The 20832-nt window shown below is 49.3% G+C and overlaps 1 protein-coding gene across 9 annotated transcripts in view; it reads right to left on the bottom strand.

Moving 5' to 3' along the window:
* Positions 1-20832, bottom strand: part of DNMT3A (DNA methyltransferase 3 alpha) — a 1939932-nt gene that overhangs the window by 1278906 nt on the left and 640194 nt on the right. For all 9 annotated transcript variants that reach the window (XM_085613211.1, XM_085613216.1, XM_085613220.1 and 6 more), the window contains one exon: positions 893-939. In XM_085613211.1, the coding sequence (XP_085469337.1) occupies positions 893-939 (47 nt within the window). The remainder of the gene's footprint in view (positions 1-892; positions 940-20832) is intronic.

Raw genomic sequence — 20832 nt, 5'->3', positions numbered from 1 at the left:
TGTTTTGTTCAATAAATCTATCCTATCTTGCCGATTAAGAAGGTATCATCAGACAATGGACATTGAGATGTTACTCTCCAATTCCGGAAAACGTGTTCTGAGAGGGAGTATTCTATATTTATGGCTATCGGTGAGGATCCTATGATCCATAAAGAAAGACTCTGTCAGCAACAGAGAACAAACTCACTACTAAAATACAGGTTATGCTAATTGATCACACAAATACTCATTTAGCTGTACACCTGTTTACATATACTTTTCATCACCTAGCCAAATAAGCACACACATTCAAATACTCATCGCCCATCTCCAAACCTCTCATCAACACACAATTCTACATCAAACCATTTTCATATTATCAACATGTGTTACACACTATACATATATATGTAGGTGTGTGCATGTCTGAATATTTGCATATATGCACACATGTACATCTTCAATAGACCCAACTAGGCTTGTTTCAAGTATTCACTCATTTACCTAAAGAACAACCCACAAGCTCAAACATGTGCATGCAACTATTGCAGCTATAAACAAATTTGTGCATTTTGTTACACAGATATATGCTTAGTGAGAAATTAAAACTAAAATCATTACTATAGCAAATCTCTATCAAACAGCCGCACATATATTTTTCACTCTTCTCTACCTTAGTGTCCCTGCTACTTTTTTAGATGTATGATGCAGAAAACTCCAGCTTTTCCCTTCCCAATACCAGCACAAAGAAGTCTAAAAAGGCCAATACTGCCCAGAAACATGCCTCCTGGTCTGCTCAGGAAATGTAGACTGAAATGCTAACTAGTCAGTTCTTATAGAGAACCCACAAAATAAAAGAACACAAACAAATGGAAAACAAGAGAGCCATCATCAGACCGCATAGAATACTTGCCTCAAGGTCGGCAGAGTCACAGCTATGTTCTTCCTTATCTTCATTACCTGAGAACAAAACAGAGAACGCATGAGTTGGAGAACGCAAGTCGAAAGAGGCAAATAAGGGAATAGTCATTAGAAAGCTATTGAGAAGCACTGTGTGGCTATTTATAGTAGAGGAAAACTTTCCTTCAGAATTCTGAGTGCTCAGCCTAGGGGTGAGGAGGAGAGTACCTATCCAGTATCAAACCTTACTGAGCTGATCAGAAGATGCTTAATTGTTGGGAACCAGGGAAAAGCAGACAAGAAGTCAGAGGATACTGCTGGCCAGGCACAAGGCAGCCCCACCTATCCCCTCATTTCTGCTCTTGCTACGTCCCCACAAACTCTCATCCCAAACGTGTGGACTGAAAGGAAAATGATTTTATCTGAAGTTGATCTCACATTAAAAAGCACATGTTTTTCACAGTAAGGCTTTGGCCCAGACTTCTTCTTTCCCTTTTCAATTTTATGAGGACCACAAGTTGCACTTTAATTCAACATAATGGTGTCTGTAAACGACAGCACTTACAATAAAATGAAGTGAAAAAGGAATGATAAAGCAAACATCTGGTTTACGACAGGCATACTCTGATTACACTGTACGAGGACTGAATCACGTTTTTTGGACCGCAGTGACTTGCTCTTTGTTGAGCTGATATTCTTGGAGAGTACTCCTAAGGACTGGTAAAATCATGGGAACTAACATTTACAAATGTACTTATTTTTCCAGGACTAATGCGCTCCAGCACTCTCACCTGACGTAACAGACATAGCTGGGTCACACTGACCTAGGACAATTTCACCCTCATTTCTCAACTATATTAAATGGGAAAGATCAATTCACCTTTCCCTCTAGCCTTGAAAACGCCCCAGACCTGAGCGCCATCCAGGTGGCGAAGAACAAGTTACTACTTGTGTAACGATATATCTGTAAGAGACATTAGTTAGCGATAGATTCCTTACCTTAGAATAATCCCCAGGCGTCACACTGGATCCAGAAAGTTTTGCTAGCAGTACCCCTGCGCGTCAGTAGGTGGCGTCGTGTGGCTCCGTGTCCATCGCTGGTGTCGTAAACGCTGAGACGATGTCACGGAGACTACTTCGGCGCCACCCATACGCGCTGATGTCAGTTCTGTACACAACTTTCCGCACCAGGATCGCAGAGCCATGCAAGAAACTGACCACTGGTGCCATGAAACTAGGGCCCTGAAAAGGGGATGACCTTAACCCTAGAAATCAGTTTGCAGAACGGGGAGGATGGGCGGGGCGGTAAGGAATCTATCACTAACTAATGTCTCTTACAGATATATTGTTACACAAGTAGTAACTTGTGCATCTGAAAGAGACACGTTAGTGATAGATTCCTTACTTTAGAATAGATACCCCAGCAATACCAACCCCGGAGGTGGGTCTGCGAACACGATTACACCAGGAAATAACGGAGAACAGAACGGCCAAAGAAGCAGTCTCTCCGGACCTGACTGTCAAGGCAGTAATGCTTGGTAAACGTGTGCAGCGAGGCCCACGTAGCTGCCTGACAAATGTCCTGCAAGGGAACGCCGCGTCCCAAGGCAGTAGTAGCTGCAATTGCCCTGGTCGAATGGGCACGCAGCTCCACAGGAGGCTCCTTCTTAGCCAAGGAGTAACATGCGTTGATGGACAGAACGACCCACGAGAGATGGTCCGTTTGTGCACAGCCCGACCTTTTTTGGCGCCCACATAGCCAACAAAGAGCTGGCCACCCACCCGGAACTGCTGTGTACGCTTCAGATAGAATGCGAGCGCCCGTTTTGGGTCCAGACGGTGGAGCCTCTCCTCCTCCCTTGAAGGAGGCGGAAAGAAGGTGGGCAAAGTGATGGTCTGCCCTATGTGGAAGGGCGTAACAACCTTTGGCAAGAAAAAGGACAGGTCCTTAAAACCACCGTGTCCGGATGAACAGAAAGGAAAGGAGTTTTGGAACAAAGAGCCTGGAGCTCACTCACTCACTCTGCTGGCAGACGTGATAGCTACCAGGAAAGCCGTCTTGAGAGTGAGAAGACGCAAAGGACAGGTATGAAGGGGCTCGAAGGGAGAACACATCAGATATGTCAAGACAAGGTTTAAGTCCCACTGAGGAATTATGAACGGCATGGGAGGAAACGTGTGCGTAATGCCTTTCAGGAAACGGTTCACAACCGGGGACTTAAAAAGAGAAGGCTGATCTGGAAGCCTTAAAAAGGCAGAGATGGCCGAAAGATAACCTTTGACAATGCCCAGAGCAGAGCCCTGCCGGGCCAAAGAAAGAAGGAACAGAAAGACTTCGGAAAGAGGGGCAGAAAGGGGATCCACAGTCTTAGCTGTGCACCATGCCACAAACTTGTTCCATCTGCAGGCGTATTTCGTTTTAGTGGAGGGACGCCTGGCTGCCAGAATGACATCACAGACTTCGGGAGGAAGATCAAAAGCTGTCAACTGTCACCGCTCAATCTCCACGCATGGAGGTGGAGGCTGAACAGGTTCGGGTGGAGGACCGTCCCCTGCTGCTGCGACAGAAGATCCACCCGAAGAGGCAGTCGGATCGGGGGATCGATCGCCATTCTGAGTATCTCGGGATACCAGTATCTCCGTGCCCAATCCGGAGCCACAAGGATGACTTGGGCCCTGTCGCGCCAAATCTTCTTCGGCGTACAATAAACCGCAACTCCACTCGCGACGAAAAGCGTCGCCTAGCGAGTGCCGCCTTGGAAATTCCAACGCGCAGAACCGATGACATTGCGCGTTCTCTTCGGTGGCGAATACATCTAACCAAGGCTCTCCCCACTGCTGAAAGAGACCTTGCACCACGTCCGAGGTCAGACGCCATTCGGGATCCATCAAGCACTGGCGGCTGAGTTTGTCCGCCCTGGCGTTCAGAGAACCTGCCAGGTGTTGAACCACCAAGGTGATGCCTTGATTTTCCAGCCACGTCCAGAGGCGCAGAGCCTCCTGACAGAGGGTCCAGGATCCCACCCCGCCTTGTTTGTTGCAATAGCACATGGCGGTGGTGTTGTCCGTGAACACCTGTACCACATTTCCCCGGACAGAAGTCGGATCGCCCGAAGCTCCAGAAGGTTGATATGCAGCCTGGACTCCGCCGGAGACCAGAGGTCTCTGATGTCCGCCTCTCCCAAGTGGTCTCCCCATCCCAGGAGGGACGCATCCGTCACCACTGTGTCCTCCGGTTGGGGAAGGGAGAGGGATCTGCCAGTGACCCAAGCGCTGTGCAGTGCCCTCCGAGATCTGGACATGATCGGACAGGTTGCCCTGATAATGCGCACACTGGAACTTCAGGTCCCACTGCAGAGCCGGCATATGACATCTGGCATGTGTCACCAGCAGGATGCAGGAGGCCATCAGGCCCAGAAGCTGGAGGGTCATCCTGACTAAAACCCGGGACAGAGGCTGAAAGATCGGAATCATAGCTTGAAAATCCCGGACTCGCTGCTCGGGAGGATAAACCCGAAACAGCGTCAAATCCAGAACCGCTCCGATGAAGTGGTGCTTCTGAGAGGGACTCAGGAGTGACTTCGGCACGTTGATGGAGAACCCCAGCAAATGCAGGAGCTCGGCCGTAGTCTGAAGGTGGTTGACGACTGCCTGGGGCGAGCCCGCCTTCAACAACTAGTCGTCGAGGTAAGGGAAGACTGACACCCCTTAACCTGCGCAGATGAGCCGCGACCACCGCCATCACTTTCGTGAACACCCGAGGGGCGCTGGTAAGGCCGAAGGGGAGCACGGCAAACTGAAAATGCTCCTGGCCTACCGTGAACCGCAGGTAAAGCCGGTGGTCTGGCAGGATGGGAATGTGAAAATATGCGTCCTGCAAGTCCAACGCTACCATCCAGTCTCTAGGGTCGAGGGCAGCCAAGACCTGAGCCAGAGTCAGCATTTTGAACTTCTCCTTCTGAAGGAAGCGATTGACGTTCCGGAGGTCCAAGATGGGGCAAGGCCCCCTTTGTCCTTCTGTGGGACCAGAAAGTAGTGGGAATAACAACCACTCCCTACTTCCGGCCCAGGAACGAACTCGATGGCCCCCTTGGCCAAGAGGGCCGTGATTTCCTGCCGGAGAAGTACCAAGTGATTCCCCCGACATGCGGTGGCACCAAGGTGGCATGGCTGGAGGGGAGGACTGAAAGGGGAGAGAGTAACCTCTGCGGATGATCTGCAGCACCCACTTGTCCGATGTGATATCGTGCCAGTGGAGGAGATGGTGGCGGATCCTGCCACCCACCGGTGTGGGGTGCTCCCCAAAGCTTGGATTAGGAATGTTTGGAGGTAGAAGCAGCGGGGCGGTGGTGGACTGACCCCCACGCTGATTCCCAGACCCGCCCCCTGCAAAAACACGTCCGTGCTGAGGCTGTTTCTGCACAGGCTTGCCGAATAAACGTGCCTCGGTGCCTCTGCAGTGGCCACAAAAGGAAAGAAACCCAGAAGTGGCCGGGTTTTTTGCAGAAATACCCAAGGACTTGGCCCGCGAGTCCTTAAAACGCTCCAGTGCACTGTCGGCCTTATCGCCAAACAGGCGAGTGCCATCAAAGGGCATGTCCATGAGCAAGCTCTGGACATCGGGCGAGAACCCAGTAGACCGCAACCAGGTGTGACGACGCAGCGCCACAGTCGTAGAAATGGCCCTGCCCAACAAGTCAGCGGTGTCCAACCCACACCGAATGGCGAACTTAGCCGCATCCTTACTCTCAGCAACTGCCTGGGAAAGCACATCATGGACCTCCTCAGGACACTGAGGCAACACCAGCGCAACCGTATCCCACACCGCGTGGGAATAGCGGCCCAATAAGCAGGCGGCGTTCACCAACAGCAGCCCCAAGCTGGCCGAAGAGAACAACCGTTTACCAAACTGTCCTTATCTGGCTGAGCCGTGGGAAAGGCACTCTGCGACGTGGAGGCCTGGATGACCAGACTCTCAGGTGTGGGACGAGTGATCAGAAACGCAGGGTCACCAGGCGCCGGGCGGTGACGCCTGGCGACATTATCCACAGGGTCCCCTGTGGCTGGCCTCGACCAAGTGCCCAACAAGACGTTGGTGAGGGCGTCGTTGAAGGGAAGCAGGGGCTCCGACGAAGTAGACGCCGTCTGGAGCACATCAGTGAGGAGATTCGTTTTGAGGGCCACCGGAGGAAGATCGAGGTTGAGTACCTCAGCTGCCCGACGGAGCACCATCGTGTTGGAGGCGGCCTCCTCCATGGTAGGCAGGAGAGAGGCAAACCCCGGGTCAGAAGAGACATCGAGGTCGCCGGCGTCCTCCAAGTCGTCCACCTAGTCCTGCTCGGAGTCACACTGACAGGCAAGAGGGTCCTCGGACCCCTCCCAGTCATCCTCCACCTCCGTGGCAGGGGAAACAGACCGCGGCGGCAGACCTGGAGCCGGAGAATGAACATGCGCGTCGGAAACGGCGCCGTGAACGGCGCCGGTCGGGGCCAAACCAGCGCCGCCCCCCAATGCGGATCCCAGGTAGGAACTAAATGGTCCTGGAACCGGGGCAAGGGAGGGACAAACGGCACCCATTGCGGCGCCAGAGGCGGAGCCGAGAGTGGCGCTGGGGCTGGAGTCGGCAGCGCTGGACCTCGTGGCGCCAGGGCCAGAGCCAACGGCGCAGGATCCTGTGGCGCCGAAGTTGGATCCGCCGACAGTCCAACAGGATCTGGATACGGGACCGCGGGGCCCGAAGGCGCGCCGGCAGGAGCCCGAGGCCTAAAAAGGCGGTCCTTGGTGGCAAGAAATTCTTGCACCTGTTCGGGAGTCGCCGACTGATCCGGGTAAGGCGGGTAGGCCGCGGGACTCCCAGACTACAAAGATGCCGCAGGGGCAGAACCACTGTCCGCCTTTGTCCACTGTTTTTAGGTCGTCGCTTACTGGAGTCTGAGGGCGAAGACTTGGAGCCCGAGGAGCGACGACTGCGGCCCCGCAAGCGTTCCCGGGAATGGTCCCTGGACCTGGAACGGCGTTAGGACGAGTGCCGAACCTCCAGCAGCCTCCGGCGCCCTACAGGAGCGGGAGTCGTGGTCGGTCTCCAGGCAGTAGAGGCAAACATCGTGGGGGTCATATTGCGACAGCAGGCCCCACAAGACTTAAATACAGGCATCCCTACGTGCACCAAGGAGAAAAAAAGGGAAGACAAAAAGTCTCAAAAGTGTAGTCAAAAAGGGACTAAGGTACGTGCTCTAACCGGATCTGCGCTTGCTGGTGCGGAAAAAGAAAGAACGGACGTCAGTGCGCATGGGTGGCGCCTAAGTAGTGTCCGTGACGTCATCTCGGCGCTTACGGCGCCAGCGACGGAGCCGCACGACGCAGCCTACTGACGCGCAGGGGTACTGCTACCAAAACTTTCCAGATCCAGTCTGACGCCTGGGGATTATTCCAAGGTAAGGAATCTATCACTAATGTGTCTCTTTCAGATACACGTGTTTGCCTGGCAGAACGGTTTCCTAATATTTGAAATGGAATAAAGGACTCTATAATATAAAGCATGATTGTCTCAAACCCTAGATTGACAATCTTTAAATTCTTGTTAAAATAAAATCGCTCTATTGTTGTCTGTCTACCTTACCCATTAGCAAGTATCTGGTTTATGACTGAAAATGCAAGCGAGACCATGTAAGTAGATGGACCTCTAACTAAAAAGATGTACCTCCACCTCCTTAAATCTTGTAAAGCCATTTGCAAAAAGCACATGCTCTTAAATACCAAAGCAGACAGGTTTTCATGCTATTCTGTTTGACTATTTGTTTTTATTTCATTGGAAACTGCTACAATATGAATTTCAGAGCGCTGTACAACACAAATGAAAACGAAAACAGGATTCAAACATGTATTGACTGTGTAAAAAACAATTCGGTACATACGTCATAAAATTATACAAAGTGGTTGGCTAGGTTATCAAGCATTAGTCACTATTATACACAAGCTGGCATTTTGAGGGACCTCTAGTGCAAGCCGACCTCAAGGGTATTCCTAGCTTTTTGTCATAAACTACATCTACATCCTAAGAGCATCACTTTCTCCCATTCTAAATGACTACTTTGTGGGGACGTGGCCAGGCAACATGGCTGACAAGACCTTGAGCTCCAGGCCAGTTTCCTGCTTTAAAAATCACCATATAATGCCATTTCAGAGACACTGACAGTGTATGGTGCCCAGATCCTGAAGATTCCGGATGAGTGCCGGCTTTCGAAGGTCCCGGATGGAGAGAGCGGAGCAGGTCGTCCCGGCAGAATGGTTGAGGCCTTGCCGCAGCTGCAATGAGTGGAGCTGCGGCCTCCCATAGATGGCAATAGCGGACGCTTGGCGCACACCGGGACTGAGGGTGCAGCCAGAAACGGCAGAGTACCAAACACTGTAGGTGCACCCCGGGTCACTAGGTGCCTGCTCCCCCGAGGGTGCATCAGGACATCAAGGGGTGCACTCTGCTTCGATCTAGTCCCTAATGGGCCACCCCGGTCTCATCCGGAGTGACGCAGTGCTAGTCGAGGTGGTGACATCATCATGGGAACCTGGATGGCACGGAGCACCCCCGGTGTGAATGTAGGGGTGGGTGGGGACTTGGTGAAACCCCTCACAGAGGAGCGGGACTGTCCCACTTTGACAGCCCCAGTGGCTGTGCAATGTTGGCCCAGAGCTGGTGAAACCGCTGGAGGGGTGGTTGTTGCTTTGCATTACTAGCGGCATTGGTGGTGAGAAGTGCTGGCGTTGGCTGTGGCATAGAGGGTGGGAGACTTCTCCACTCGGCTCAACATGGGCCACGGTTTGTGAGGACGGCACCATGCAGCTCAGCAAAGTGGAAATGCAGGGGATGGTGCAGGATGTCAACATGCTGCCAGCAGCCGATGCAACTGAAATGAGGACCTCGAGTCCCACGCTGGACTTTGTGCCTGACACTCAGGTTTCCCCGGAGGTGGGGAGTGGCGATGTCTGAATGGGAAAGTGGATATTGCTCTCCTTCCGTTGGTATGATGGTGCACTAGGTGCACAGCTGGTGGGGTAGGGTCTGCTGGCTGAGGGGTGCTGGTGCGGAGAGTGACCGCTTCTGGAATGCCTGACACCGTTGCGCTGCCCGCCGGGGCATGATAGCTCGCACTTTTGAATTAAGTTGGACACATGATTGTTAGTGGAACACGCTCAGGGATGCCTGGATGCGGTCCTGTCTCGATTGAAGGAGAATGACTGGCCGAGAAGCTGACCGGTGGAATGAGTTGGTCAGTCTCTGCTGAACTGGCTGGGATGCTGTGGATATCCTGGCAAATGTGTGGGGTGGGCATAGATAGTTGCAAGATTGAACTATGTCCATGGGTGGGCGCGGGGAGGCTTTGTTGTGCATTGCACGCTTTTGTTACAGTTTGCAGCAGTCAGAGGGTACTAGCATATGGCAATGACAGCCGCGCTTCGCAGGGTGATGAGAAACATGGGCATTGACGACATTTGGTGGCTGAGTCACCCAGCACAGTGGGTAAACACCTGTTAGTCAGCCACGCATAATACGTACAGTAGACTGGACAGGCACTCGCGGAAGGAGAGGAATGGAGGGGAAATACGTAAGCAAATATGCTATTGAAAAGGCATTCCCCCATGAACCCGGATGTTGACGCCAACTTGCGAAGTACCGGCATTTCACGTTCTCTGGAGGTGCGAACAGATCTATGTTCAGCTTGCCCCATTGTGAGAAAATGTTGTCTAGAGTGTGCTGGTCCAGTTTCCACTCGTCGCAAGTAGTCTTTAGTCTGCTTAACGTATCAGCTATGACATTCTGTTTTCCACGGACGTACTCCGCTGATATATGCACTTTGTGATGAATCGCCCAGCGCCATATGAGCTGTGCTTCCTGAGAGAGCAGTAGAGATCTGGTTTCTCCCTGTTTGTTGAGGTAGTGCATTGTTGTGGTGTTGTCCATCCTGACAAGCACCGATGCGTTTTGTATTTTTGGCAGAAATGCTTGGAGCACCAGAAAAACTGCTCTAAGAACGAGAAAATTAATATGAAGATCCTGATGGGAAGGAGGCCATCTTCCGCTGACCAGTAAGTCTTGAAGAAAAGCTCCCCAGCCTTCTAGAGATAGATCCATTGGTATCACAAGGAACAACCTGCAACAGGAACGGCAGACCCTGCGGTAATTGGTGAGGTTGCGTCCACCAGTCCAAGGCCACTATCATGGGAGGAGTGATCCGGATCCGGTCGTCAAATTAGCCCTGTATCTGCACCCATTGTTCGTTTAAAGCCTTCTGAAGAGGACGTATATGGAGACAATAAGGTATGAGGAGGATACAAGAAAACATAATTCCTAGGAGAGATTTGGTAAGGGGTACGGAAAGAGACATTCTTTTTTGGACCCTTTTTGCCAAGAATAGTAAACTTTGTTGTCTCTCCAGAGTAGGATACGCCTCGTTTTCCGTGGTGTCCAGGATAGCACCTAGAAATACCAGTTAAAGGGATGGTTGCAGAATCGATTTTTCTACATTTAAAGTGAGGCATAATTTCTTGAAAAGTTGCAGACAGGCTTTGGTGGACATTTTTGCTGATTCGTAAGTGGGGGGCCTTGAGAAGCCAGTCATCTAAGTACGGGAACATTTGATGGTGTTGTTGTCTTAGATATGATGCGACTAGTGGGAAACATTTCGCGAAAATGCGGGGAGTGGATTTTAGTCTGAAAGGTAGGACGTGGAATTGGTAGTGACTATCGCCGACTATCGGCCACCGTGAATCTCAGAAACTTCTTGTGCTTTCAGCGTATGGGTATATGGAAATATGCATCCTGGAGATCCAGAGACGCCATGTAATCGTTTCCATTGAGGAGGTGAAGCACATCTTCAATAGAGATCATGCGGAACGATTGTTTTTTGAGGAATTTGTTTACGTTCCGCAAGTCTAAGATCGGTCTCCACTTCTTTAGCTTCTTTCGGATCAAGAAGAAACGGGACTAGAAACCCTTTCCTCTCTGGTTGAGGGGAACTTATTCTATTGCTCCTTTCTGCAACATGTTGGTAACTTCCATCTTTAAGAGATGTAGGTGCGTTTGGAAGCAATGCAGAGGAGGAGTTGGTGGAGGGATCTCTGTAAATTCCAAGGAGTGGCCGAATTGGATTAGGTTTAGGACCCATTAGTCCGATGTTATGTTCCGCCACTGCTGAAGGTAACAGGATACTTTGCCGCCCACCAGGGATGGAATAGGTGGGATAGAGGCCAACAGCTGGGAGAGGCCATTGGCGATGACCAGACTCCTTACCCTGGCATCCTGATTTTCCTCTAAAAGAAGTCTTATTGTAGGCCGCCGCAGGTGGCTGGCGGTTAGTAAACTAGGGCATGTATTGTTGAGCGGTGGAAGGATATGCTGGATAGCGAGATTATTGGTATCCTGATCTGTTAGATTGGTAACCTCCTCCTCAGGAGCCACGAAAAGGAATTGTTCTGTACTCTAAAAGTACCTAAAGACTTAACCATTTCCGTGTATTTTGTGATAGCTTGTAAAGCTTTGTCAACGATGCTGCCAAATAATTCTTCTCCATTATAAGGTAGGTCAAGAATCTTCGTCTGTACTTCAGGCCTAAATGAAGTGGCTTCAAGCCAGCCTTGACACCTCAAGGCAGCCGCTCCCACTGCCACTAGCTGCGTAAAACAGTGGACGCCACATCCATAGAGCAGTCTATCACTTCAGAAGCAGTCCGCTCGCCCTCAAGAAGAATTCTCTTAGCTTCCTCCTTGTCATCTGGTGGAAGTTTGTCCAAGAATGGTGCGAAGTCAGACCACATCTGCCTATTACAACGGCCCAATAAAGCCAGAGAATTTCCTGCTCGTACTGTCAGAGCTGACATTGCCGAAAAATGCTTCCCGATTTTGTCAAGGCCTCGGCAACACGGGTGGAACAGTTGCTGGATTCTGCATTATTCTCAGACCCTCTTTCCATATATAATCAATATTAGGCATAGACCTTACCGACTTCTTATAAGGTTCTTTAAAGTCATACAGAAAACAGTCCCGATGATGCACAGGGATCGGTAAATCTAGGCGCTTTGTCGCGCTCTCCAGAAGGTTGTGGAAACCCCCAATATCTTCCGGAGGTGAATCAGCTTGTGGGAGAGATGGAGATGCCGGAGTGGGAATGATGTAAGAATCACATTCATCCTGCTAATTCTCTCCTTCTTCGCTCTCAACTTCCTCATCAGAGGATGACAACTGTTGAACAGGAGCAACCTGAGGAGGAGGCTGAACCCTAGGAGACTGTTGGAGAAGAGGGGAGCGAACACGCGCCTGTGGAAAAGAAGGCAGAGAGGGGGGAGGAGGCGGAGCCTGTTGGATACTCTGCTCTGGCGGAAATCACATCTTATAGTCTGCCAGCATAAATTGTAGGTCTGTCATAAGACTTGAAGGGAGGTCTATCATTTCCTGTTGGTGATATTGCTGTTGCGGATGGTAATATTAATGACCATAACCATCCTCCTCATCAGAATCCTCTTGGTATTTGACATTAAGGTCTGATGGGAATAAGGCTGCCCCAAAGAGTCTATCATCTTTAGACCACTCATCCTCCTCATCTTCTTCCAAGAACAGAGATGGCAAAAGAGACTGCATCTGACAAGGTGAGGTTAAAGCTGGTGTCAACTGTAACTTTATGTTTTTCCTTCCTCGTTGACGAACCCATCGACGATTGCTTCACTGTCAAATCTTGGATCACCGCCGGAATCGCCTTCGTCGATGAAGGCTGCTTCTCTTGGTCCGTCGATGGAATTGTCTTCGTTGACCGCAAACTGTCAAGAGACAGGGATTTTCTTCAACGGTAACGCCGATGACACTTCCGCCGTCGACGGGGGGTCCTCTCGTGGACGTAGTCAGCGACGAGGTCTCCGTCAACGGGAGCTGTATCCTATACCGGTGTGTCATCGTCACGAATTGACCACTCGACGACGAAGAATTCGAAGACCCAATTTGCGACGGCGACGATAAAGGGACATTACCCATCGATGATATCGTCGTCGACGAAGAAATCGACGCCGCAAATACAGTAACGGTGATAACTGTAGACACTGTAGTTTTGACCAGAATCACCTCAGGAGAGGATTTTCTCGTCGACGGTAGGGTCATCAACAAGCTGCTCATCGGCGGAGGCTTTTTGAAGGTATGCTACAGTTTCATAGGTGGAGTTGAAAGTTCTGAAGCTGGGTTTTTGATAAAGACTTCTTTTCTTCGTGGGAAGCTTTGCTGACAGATCCAGCCTGCTTCTGAGTGGAATCAGATTACTTTTGTGACGCTGTGACAATGAGCCAGCAGGGTCATCTAAGATTTGGAAGTTATCACTCTCCTCATCAGAGAACACCGTGTCCCTGATTTTAAGCCTCTGAAGCCACAAAAGAAGCCTTCCTTCATGATCTTTAAACCTTGCACTCCTTAGGTTTGTGGTCAGGGTACAAGCAGTATAAGCAGTCCTTGCGCCTATCAATATGCAGTCTTTACTTCCTGCAAGTACCACAGGCTCTGAACAGACCTTTTTTAGGTGTCTCTGACATGGTGGACGTCAGTTTGAATCACCTTAAAACAGATCCACTGAGTTGGTGGTAAGGCTGAAAGGGTGAAAAATGCTCCAAATTAGAGAAATAGAAGAAAACTAAGCAGAGCTCAGTGGAGACTCCCTTAGCACAACGTGCGGTAGAAAATCTGAGGGCCCGGAGCTTCTCTCAGGAAGGTTGTACAGGGTGGTCTCTTCTGCTTGGCTAGTTCTAAGTTTGGTCCTTTTTTACTAAAGGACAGGGATATGTTATAAAAAATCTAATTCCTAGGGCCTTATGTTCTATGTCTAATGGGAGAATTCTTTTAATAATACCGGGGACTCCCATCTCGACGATGGGGAATGATTTGAGTATGTGAATCTATGATAGTTCCAATACTGGAGTAACTGTATGTTCCTAAAACCGGGTGGTGGTGATTCAGATCCTACTAATTATCGTCCACTCACCATGATTAATGCAGATATGGAAATATTATGCAAGTTTCTCGCCAACCACCTGGAGCCCCACGTTGCAGCTGGTACACAAAGACCAGTGTGGGTTCACGCCTGGCTGGAACACCGATATGTACATCAGACATCTCGCCCGCGGCCTACATTAAGCGGAGCACCGGGATGAGGAGTTGGCGCTGGTCTCCCTTGACCTAGAAAAGGCCATCGACATGGTGGACTTGGGCTACCTATGTGAAGTGCTGAGAGCTATGGGCTTTAGCCCACAATATAAGGGATAGGTGCAGTTGCTCTACACTCATACCAGTGCCAGAGTGCATGCGAGTCGAAGTCGCTCAGAGGCGTGAGCATTGGAGCGGGGGCAATGGAAAGGTGTCCCTTTTTACCGCTCTTGTACGCGTTGGCAACAGAACCCATGGCGATTTGGGCATGCTGGAGCCTGTGGAACTGAGGGATATGTCTGGGGGACGCGCGCCACATAATATTGCTCTATGCGGATGACACGCTTTTCTACATCGCTACCCCCCTTGTGGTGCTGCCCATACTGTTGCAACTCTCTTTTTTTTGTAATTCTTTTTATTAAGCATATTTGTAGGTACAGCGTAACAGACATAGTTAGCATACACATCAAGTGTTCCCAGTATTGTTGCAACTCTTAGAAGAGTTTGGGGACCTGTCCGGTCTCTGTCTCAACCGTAAAAAATCCTAGTTTTTTTCCTTGGCATCCTTGGTCGCTACACAATCCGATCACCATCCGAGTCTGGGACTGCGTTGGGAACTGGCACAATTTTGATATCTGTGGATACAGGAGGCCCTCACAGAGACACAGCAGCTACAGCTTAAAATGGATAAGGTCCTTGACGCCATATGGAAGTCAGTGGCCTTCTGGAACACACTGCCGCTATCACTGATGAGCATACTGGTTGTGGCCAAAACTGTGTTGTTGCTGCGATGCCTATATACATTACAGAACTCGCTCTGTCCCATTCACAAGGAGGTCTTAAACCGCTGAACTCTGTACTCATTTCATTATTGTGGGCGGGTCGCTGCAGTAGGGTGGCCTTGACCACAATGACCCGGCGATACGAGGAAGCGGGCCTCGAGGTACCTAGACTGGATCCGTACTATTATGACACACATTTACAGCATGTGGCTAGAGGGCAGGACAAGGGGGGCAACTGGGAGAAGCGTCTACTGGCAGGGTCGCTAGCCACAGACTGCCTCCCCGTGGTACTAGTAGAGTTTGCAGGAGTAGCTAGGAACCTGCCCTATGTTGTTCGCCAGGCAGCGCAAATATGGCAACATTACGTAGAAGGGGTCCTGAGGCGCGCTGCTTTTCACCGAGAACTACCTTTCCGGATCCTGGCCTTGGTTCGGCAAATGATGGACAATATGTCCTTTCAGGCCTGGAGGGATGGTGGTTGTGCTCTGTTGGGGGACCTGTACCCTAGCAAGAGTTTTATCTCCTTTGCACAAGCCTGAGAGGATTTTGCACTAGGGCCAGGAAACTTCCTACACCACACTGGACTGACCGAGGTTGCCAAGTTGACATGGCCCACTTTCCCAGAAGCATCCCAGTCCATGCGTACACTGGATATCTTACTCTCCTGAGGAGCAGGTCGACACCTGATTACACATCTATATAGGGCAATGAGAGTGGATGTGGCTGGTGCCCTGCCCTGGGAGCGTGTCGTGTGGGACAAAACCTGGAGTCTCCTTCAGATGAAAGAGCACGAACTGACATTTGCAAACTCACGCATACACTGTCCTGTAAAGCTTGCTTTAAGCTTGTACACTACAACTTCCTCCACAGGACTATATGACTCCCAAGAATCTTTACCGCATATCTCCCACCCCACTGGAAAGGACCCCGTGCTGCAATGCCGCAAGGGCGGACTTCTAGAACCTGGCATGGCGATGCCCGGAAAGTGTAGGACTTCTGAACACAGGTGGTGACGGACCTACAGAAGACCACACACTTATGAATTGACTGTACACCACTTCACTGTTTGCTGGGCTATGTTAAAGAGACTAAGGGGTCGTAAGATCACCTACAAATTCCTGCAATTGGCGCTAGTCCTGGCCAGGTGTAGACTAGCCATTACTTGAATGGGTTAGCGTGCCCCCACAGTCGTATAATTGTACAGGGACATAAAGAAGTGGGTATTGGCTGAGGAGGTGCACATGAAGCACTGTGATGAAAAATTAGAGGAAGACCTCTAGGTATGGAGGGATGTGTGTGCTACATTTTTAGACACGTGTGTAGACTCAGAATCCGCTCACAGCAATGACACAGGTGCGAGTGTGGATGAGGACACAAATCCAGATGGGGGAAGGCTTAACAGCAGCAATGTTAGGGCGTTTAAGCTGCAAGATTGGTGTGTAGCCAGGAAATATAAGGTGCAGGAGATAGGCCGCCCGAGCGTTTGTTGCTTGAATGTTAGAGCTTCCCATTATGACCTGCCATGTACTGTGTATAGTGTTACATGTACTGCTGTCTATTGTTCTTTAAAACTGAAAATAAAGGTTTAAAAAAAAGAAATTACTATTTTTCAACACTTCCTAAAAACAGTTGAGTAATTTATAACATTCCCCAAATATTCCAGGACTGGAGTTAGAATAGTAAATAAGCCTCCTGGAATATTTGGGGGATGTTGCTCTTTCTGCAAATATTCTAGGATTGGGGTTAGAATAGTAGATTTGACCTTCCAGTGTCTGCCATGTCCACTGCTGTCCTGAGGGCACAGTTTAGGGCAAGTAACAGGACTGCGCAACCTCAAGCCTGTCAAACGTTGCCAGGTGGAGATGCAGTTCTCGTCACATGCTGCAGTGAGTCTCCTAATCTGCGACATCCCCAGGGAGAATTCCCAGATGCGTGCAGATGAAGGTTCGTTGCGGACTACAGGCCAGAACACCCGCAAAGATGGTGACGGCTGTGCAGCAGCCCCTGGTTTTGGGGTAGAAAGCATGCCCAAGATGGTGGTGGCTGTGCAGCAGCCCCTGGTTTTGGGGTAGTAAGCATGGCAGCAATCAGTAACCGAAGGATACGGGTGCAACTCAGTGCTCTAGCAGGATAACGGTCCTCAAGGAGAATTTTGTGAGTTTGGCGGGATTGCTATGAGGGAGGAGCAAAGGCCACAGTGCAAAAGCACCACTGATCCAGACAGCATGCCTAGTTAATATAACCTCTCACACTGCAAGGTGACAAAACCAGAGCCAATGGACTCTTTAAACCCCCCTTTTCTGGGTCCCGAGTAACAATGCCCCCCATAAAACCTATCAGCACATTTGATAACATAAAAGCAATTTTTCAGATCATGAATACAGCCTCAAAGGACTTCCAGTAGTATTGACCTCAGGATCTGATGTCAAAACGGATTTCTCTAAGAGAGACCTGCAACTAATGCAAGTGTTAAAGGAATTACAAAGCATAACACACACAAGAGAAAACAAGATCTGAGAGCTGGAAGGTACAGTGAAATAAACCAGAGGCAGAATGTCTGGTACAACAAAAGATGTCAGTACCATGAACAATTGAATAAAGTCATTGAAGGTTCCTCATATAAAATTGGAGATGTCATAGAACAATACAAGAGGTTGGAAAGCTGTGCTGTACATGCATAATAAATCTGAAAGATGTACTGGAGACATTTTAAAATCCGGAGAACACTGCTCTAAATATAAGCTTCACACTCTTTATCCACCTTGCATACCACAAGCTTAACCAGTAAATTCCAGGCCCTGTGTCAAAACCAGGGAACGAGCACAGGTGGCCAAAATAACGGTACATCTTTGAAGCAGCTCCCTAGGAAAACCAGTGTATTCTGCCCCATTACAAAACAAAACTCGAACCCAACGACCTGTTATTGACTATTGACTGCTGTCACTCGGAACTGTACATTAACTTTGGGATGCTCTTTTATAAGTTGGTGTTTATCTGCAGTTTTTAGAAGTAACCTCTATCTTCTATTATTCATTTTAAATTGATACTATGCTGCCACGTGGTTTCACTTAAGCGATGGTCACCTTGTACTAGAAGAATTTTTATATTAACAATTTTATTGCTTTATTTTTAGTGAAAATGATGGGTGGATCCTAGTGAAAAAGTCCTTTTAATGATTTTCTAAGTTTAACATTTTTTATTTTATTTATATGTGGATTGTAATGATTTAATTAATCAAACAATAAAATATAATAATAACATTTTAAAATGTTACAAAGGCGAAAACACTGACTTCTGCGGCTACTAGTCCTGGATGAAAATTAAGAACTAATCCTTTCATACAGACTGTTGTACTGGACAGATATGTCTAAAGAGATCGTAATGCTGAAAGCCACTCGACTACCTACTTGAAAGTCTGCAGAGAAACACAAGGATTTTGGTACTGTGCTAGCAGAGCTTGCCAGCACTGGCCAATGTGAAATGGTGACAAAGGCAGCAGCAAACAAATATTGGCAGTCAAAAGGGCCAACCCTCCCCCACCCACAAAAGTGCAATGATGTGGTGGTGGCAATATTTTAAAGCTCGATAGCCACGCATGTGTATGCCTACGAAACGGTGCAAGCAATTTTTGTTATGGAGGCAGTGAGTAACACGGATGGCTAGGAAGGGGGGTCAGAGGGAGTCTGAAGCAGCAGGCAAGAGAGGAGGGCGTGGAAGGGAGCAACTTGGAGGGCAGGAGAATAGGGGAGCAATAAGGGGGCAGAAGCAACACAGACGACGGAGGTGGAAAGAAGAAGCAATAGGCAAGAAAGACCACTGTGGAGAGCGGGGGGGAGCAAACAGACACAGAGAGATAGAAATGTGGAGTGGGCAGTAGAAGCATACAGGCAAGAAAGCAAAGCAGGTGTAGAAGCATACCGTGAAGTGAGCATTACGGAAGGGATGGGGAGAAGCACTCAGTGAGAAAGTGCAACAAAGTGCGCAGAGGGGGTCAAAAGAAGTATGCAAGTAAGACAGCTGAAAAACACATGCACCCTTGTGGAATGCTGAAGTAAAAAGAGAAAAATAGGTCCTTAAAAATGAGCAACGGCAGGAAAGAAGTAAAAGGACAATATTCCAGGGGAGGGGCAGACAGAAGATAGACCAGGCTCGTCATTGAATACAAAGAAAGACAATGAAAGTGACAGGAAAATCAGCAACGGTCAGGCTACAAACCCCTGAATGCTCTTGGTAAGCCTACAATACGTCTTACAGCAGACCGAGCATGTGCTCTCTAATAGACTCCAAATGCACACCTTCATAGACCTGAGCTTTGGGTCTGTGCAGTGTAAAAAATAACTACAGATAATCAAAAATCCTGATTGCCAAGGGGTTAAAGGAATCTTTATGGTAACGGGAATAAGTAAAGGCCCCTGAAGGAGAGAATGCAAGCTACTTTACAATCCCAGAGTGTGCAAGAATTCATCCACTGCTTTCACATCACAATTTGATTGAAAGTTGGCTTTTGAATGAGGATTCAATTTGAAACTGTTCCCCGTTTATAGGTCAGGAAAAACATTAATCTAGTATTCAAGATAAGTTATGATGCACAAGTGTAACAATATATCTGTAAGAGACATTAGTTAGTGATAGATTCCTTACCTTAGAATATTCCCCTGGCGTCAGTCTGGATCCGGAAAGTTTTCTGCTTAGCAGTACCCCTGCGCGCCAGTAGGTGGTGCCGTGTGGCTCCGTGCCCATCACTGGCGTTGTGCACGCTGGGAGGACGTCACGGAGGCTACTTAGGCGCCACCCATGCGCGCTGACATCAGTTCTGTACACAACTTTCCGTGCCGAAACGCAGTCATGCGAGAAACTGACCTTTGGTGCATAAAACTAGAGCCCTAAAAGGGGATGACCTTAACCTTAGTAATCAGTTCGCAGAATGGGGAGGATGGGTGGGGCGGTAAGGAATCTATCACTAACTAATGTCTCTTACAGATATATCGTTACACAAGTAGTAACTTGTGCATCTGAAAGAGACACGTTAGTGATAGATTCCTTACCTTAGAATAGATACCCCAGCAATACCAACCCCGGTGGTGGGTCTGCGAACAAGATTACACCAGAAAGTCACGGAGAACAGAAAGGCCTAAGAAGCAGTCTCTCCGGACCTGATTGTCAAGGCAGTAGTGCTTGGTAAACGTGTGCAGCGAGGCCCACGTAGCTGCCTGACAAATATCCTGCAAGGGGACACCGCGTCCCAAGGCAGTAGTGGCTGCAGTCGCCCTGGTCGAATGGGCACGCAGTCCCACAGGAGGCTCCTTCTTGGCCAAGGAGTAACAGGCTTTGATGCACAGAACGACCCACTGGGAGATGGTCCGTTTGTGTACCACCTGACCTCTTTTGGCGCCCACGTAGCCAACAAAGAGCTGATCATCCACCCGGAACTGCTGTGTACGCTGCAGATAGAATGTGAGCGCACGTTTTGGGTCCAGACGGTGGAGCCGCTCCTCTTCCCTTGAAGGATGCGGAGGTGGAAAAAAGGTGGGCAAAGTGATGGTCTGCCCGATGTGGAAGGGCGTGACAACCTTTGGCAAGAAAGAAGGACGTGTCCTCAGAAACACCATCTGCGGATGAACAGAAAGGAAAGGAGGAGGTTTGGAAGAAAGAGCCTGGAGCTCACTCACTCTCCTGGCAGAGGCGATAGCTACCAGGAAAGCCGTCTTGAGAGTAAGAAGATGTAAGGGACAGTTATGAAGGGGCTCAAAGGGAGCGCACATCAGAAAAGTCAAGATAAGATTCAAGTCCCACTGAGGCATTATGAAGAGCACAGGTGGGAACGTATGCGTAATGCCCTTAAGAAAACGGTTAACAACCGGGGACTTAAAAAGAGAAGGCTGATCAGGAAGCCGTAGGAGGGCAGAGATAGCCGAAAGATAACCTTTAAGAGTGCCCAGAACAGAGCCCTGCTGGGCCAAAGAAAGAAGGAACAGGAGAACCTCAGAAAGAGGGGCAGAAAGGG

Source organism: Triturus cristatus, chromosome 6, assembly GCF_964204655.1.
Source record: "Triturus cristatus chromosome 6, aTriCri1.1, whole genome shotgun sequence".
In the NCBI taxonomy this organism is placed as follows: domain Eukaryota; kingdom Metazoa; phylum Chordata; class Amphibia; order Caudata; family Salamandridae; genus Triturus; species Triturus cristatus.
Note: the sequence above shows the minus strand (reverse complement) of the source record. Positions and strands in the feature narration are given on the sequence as shown.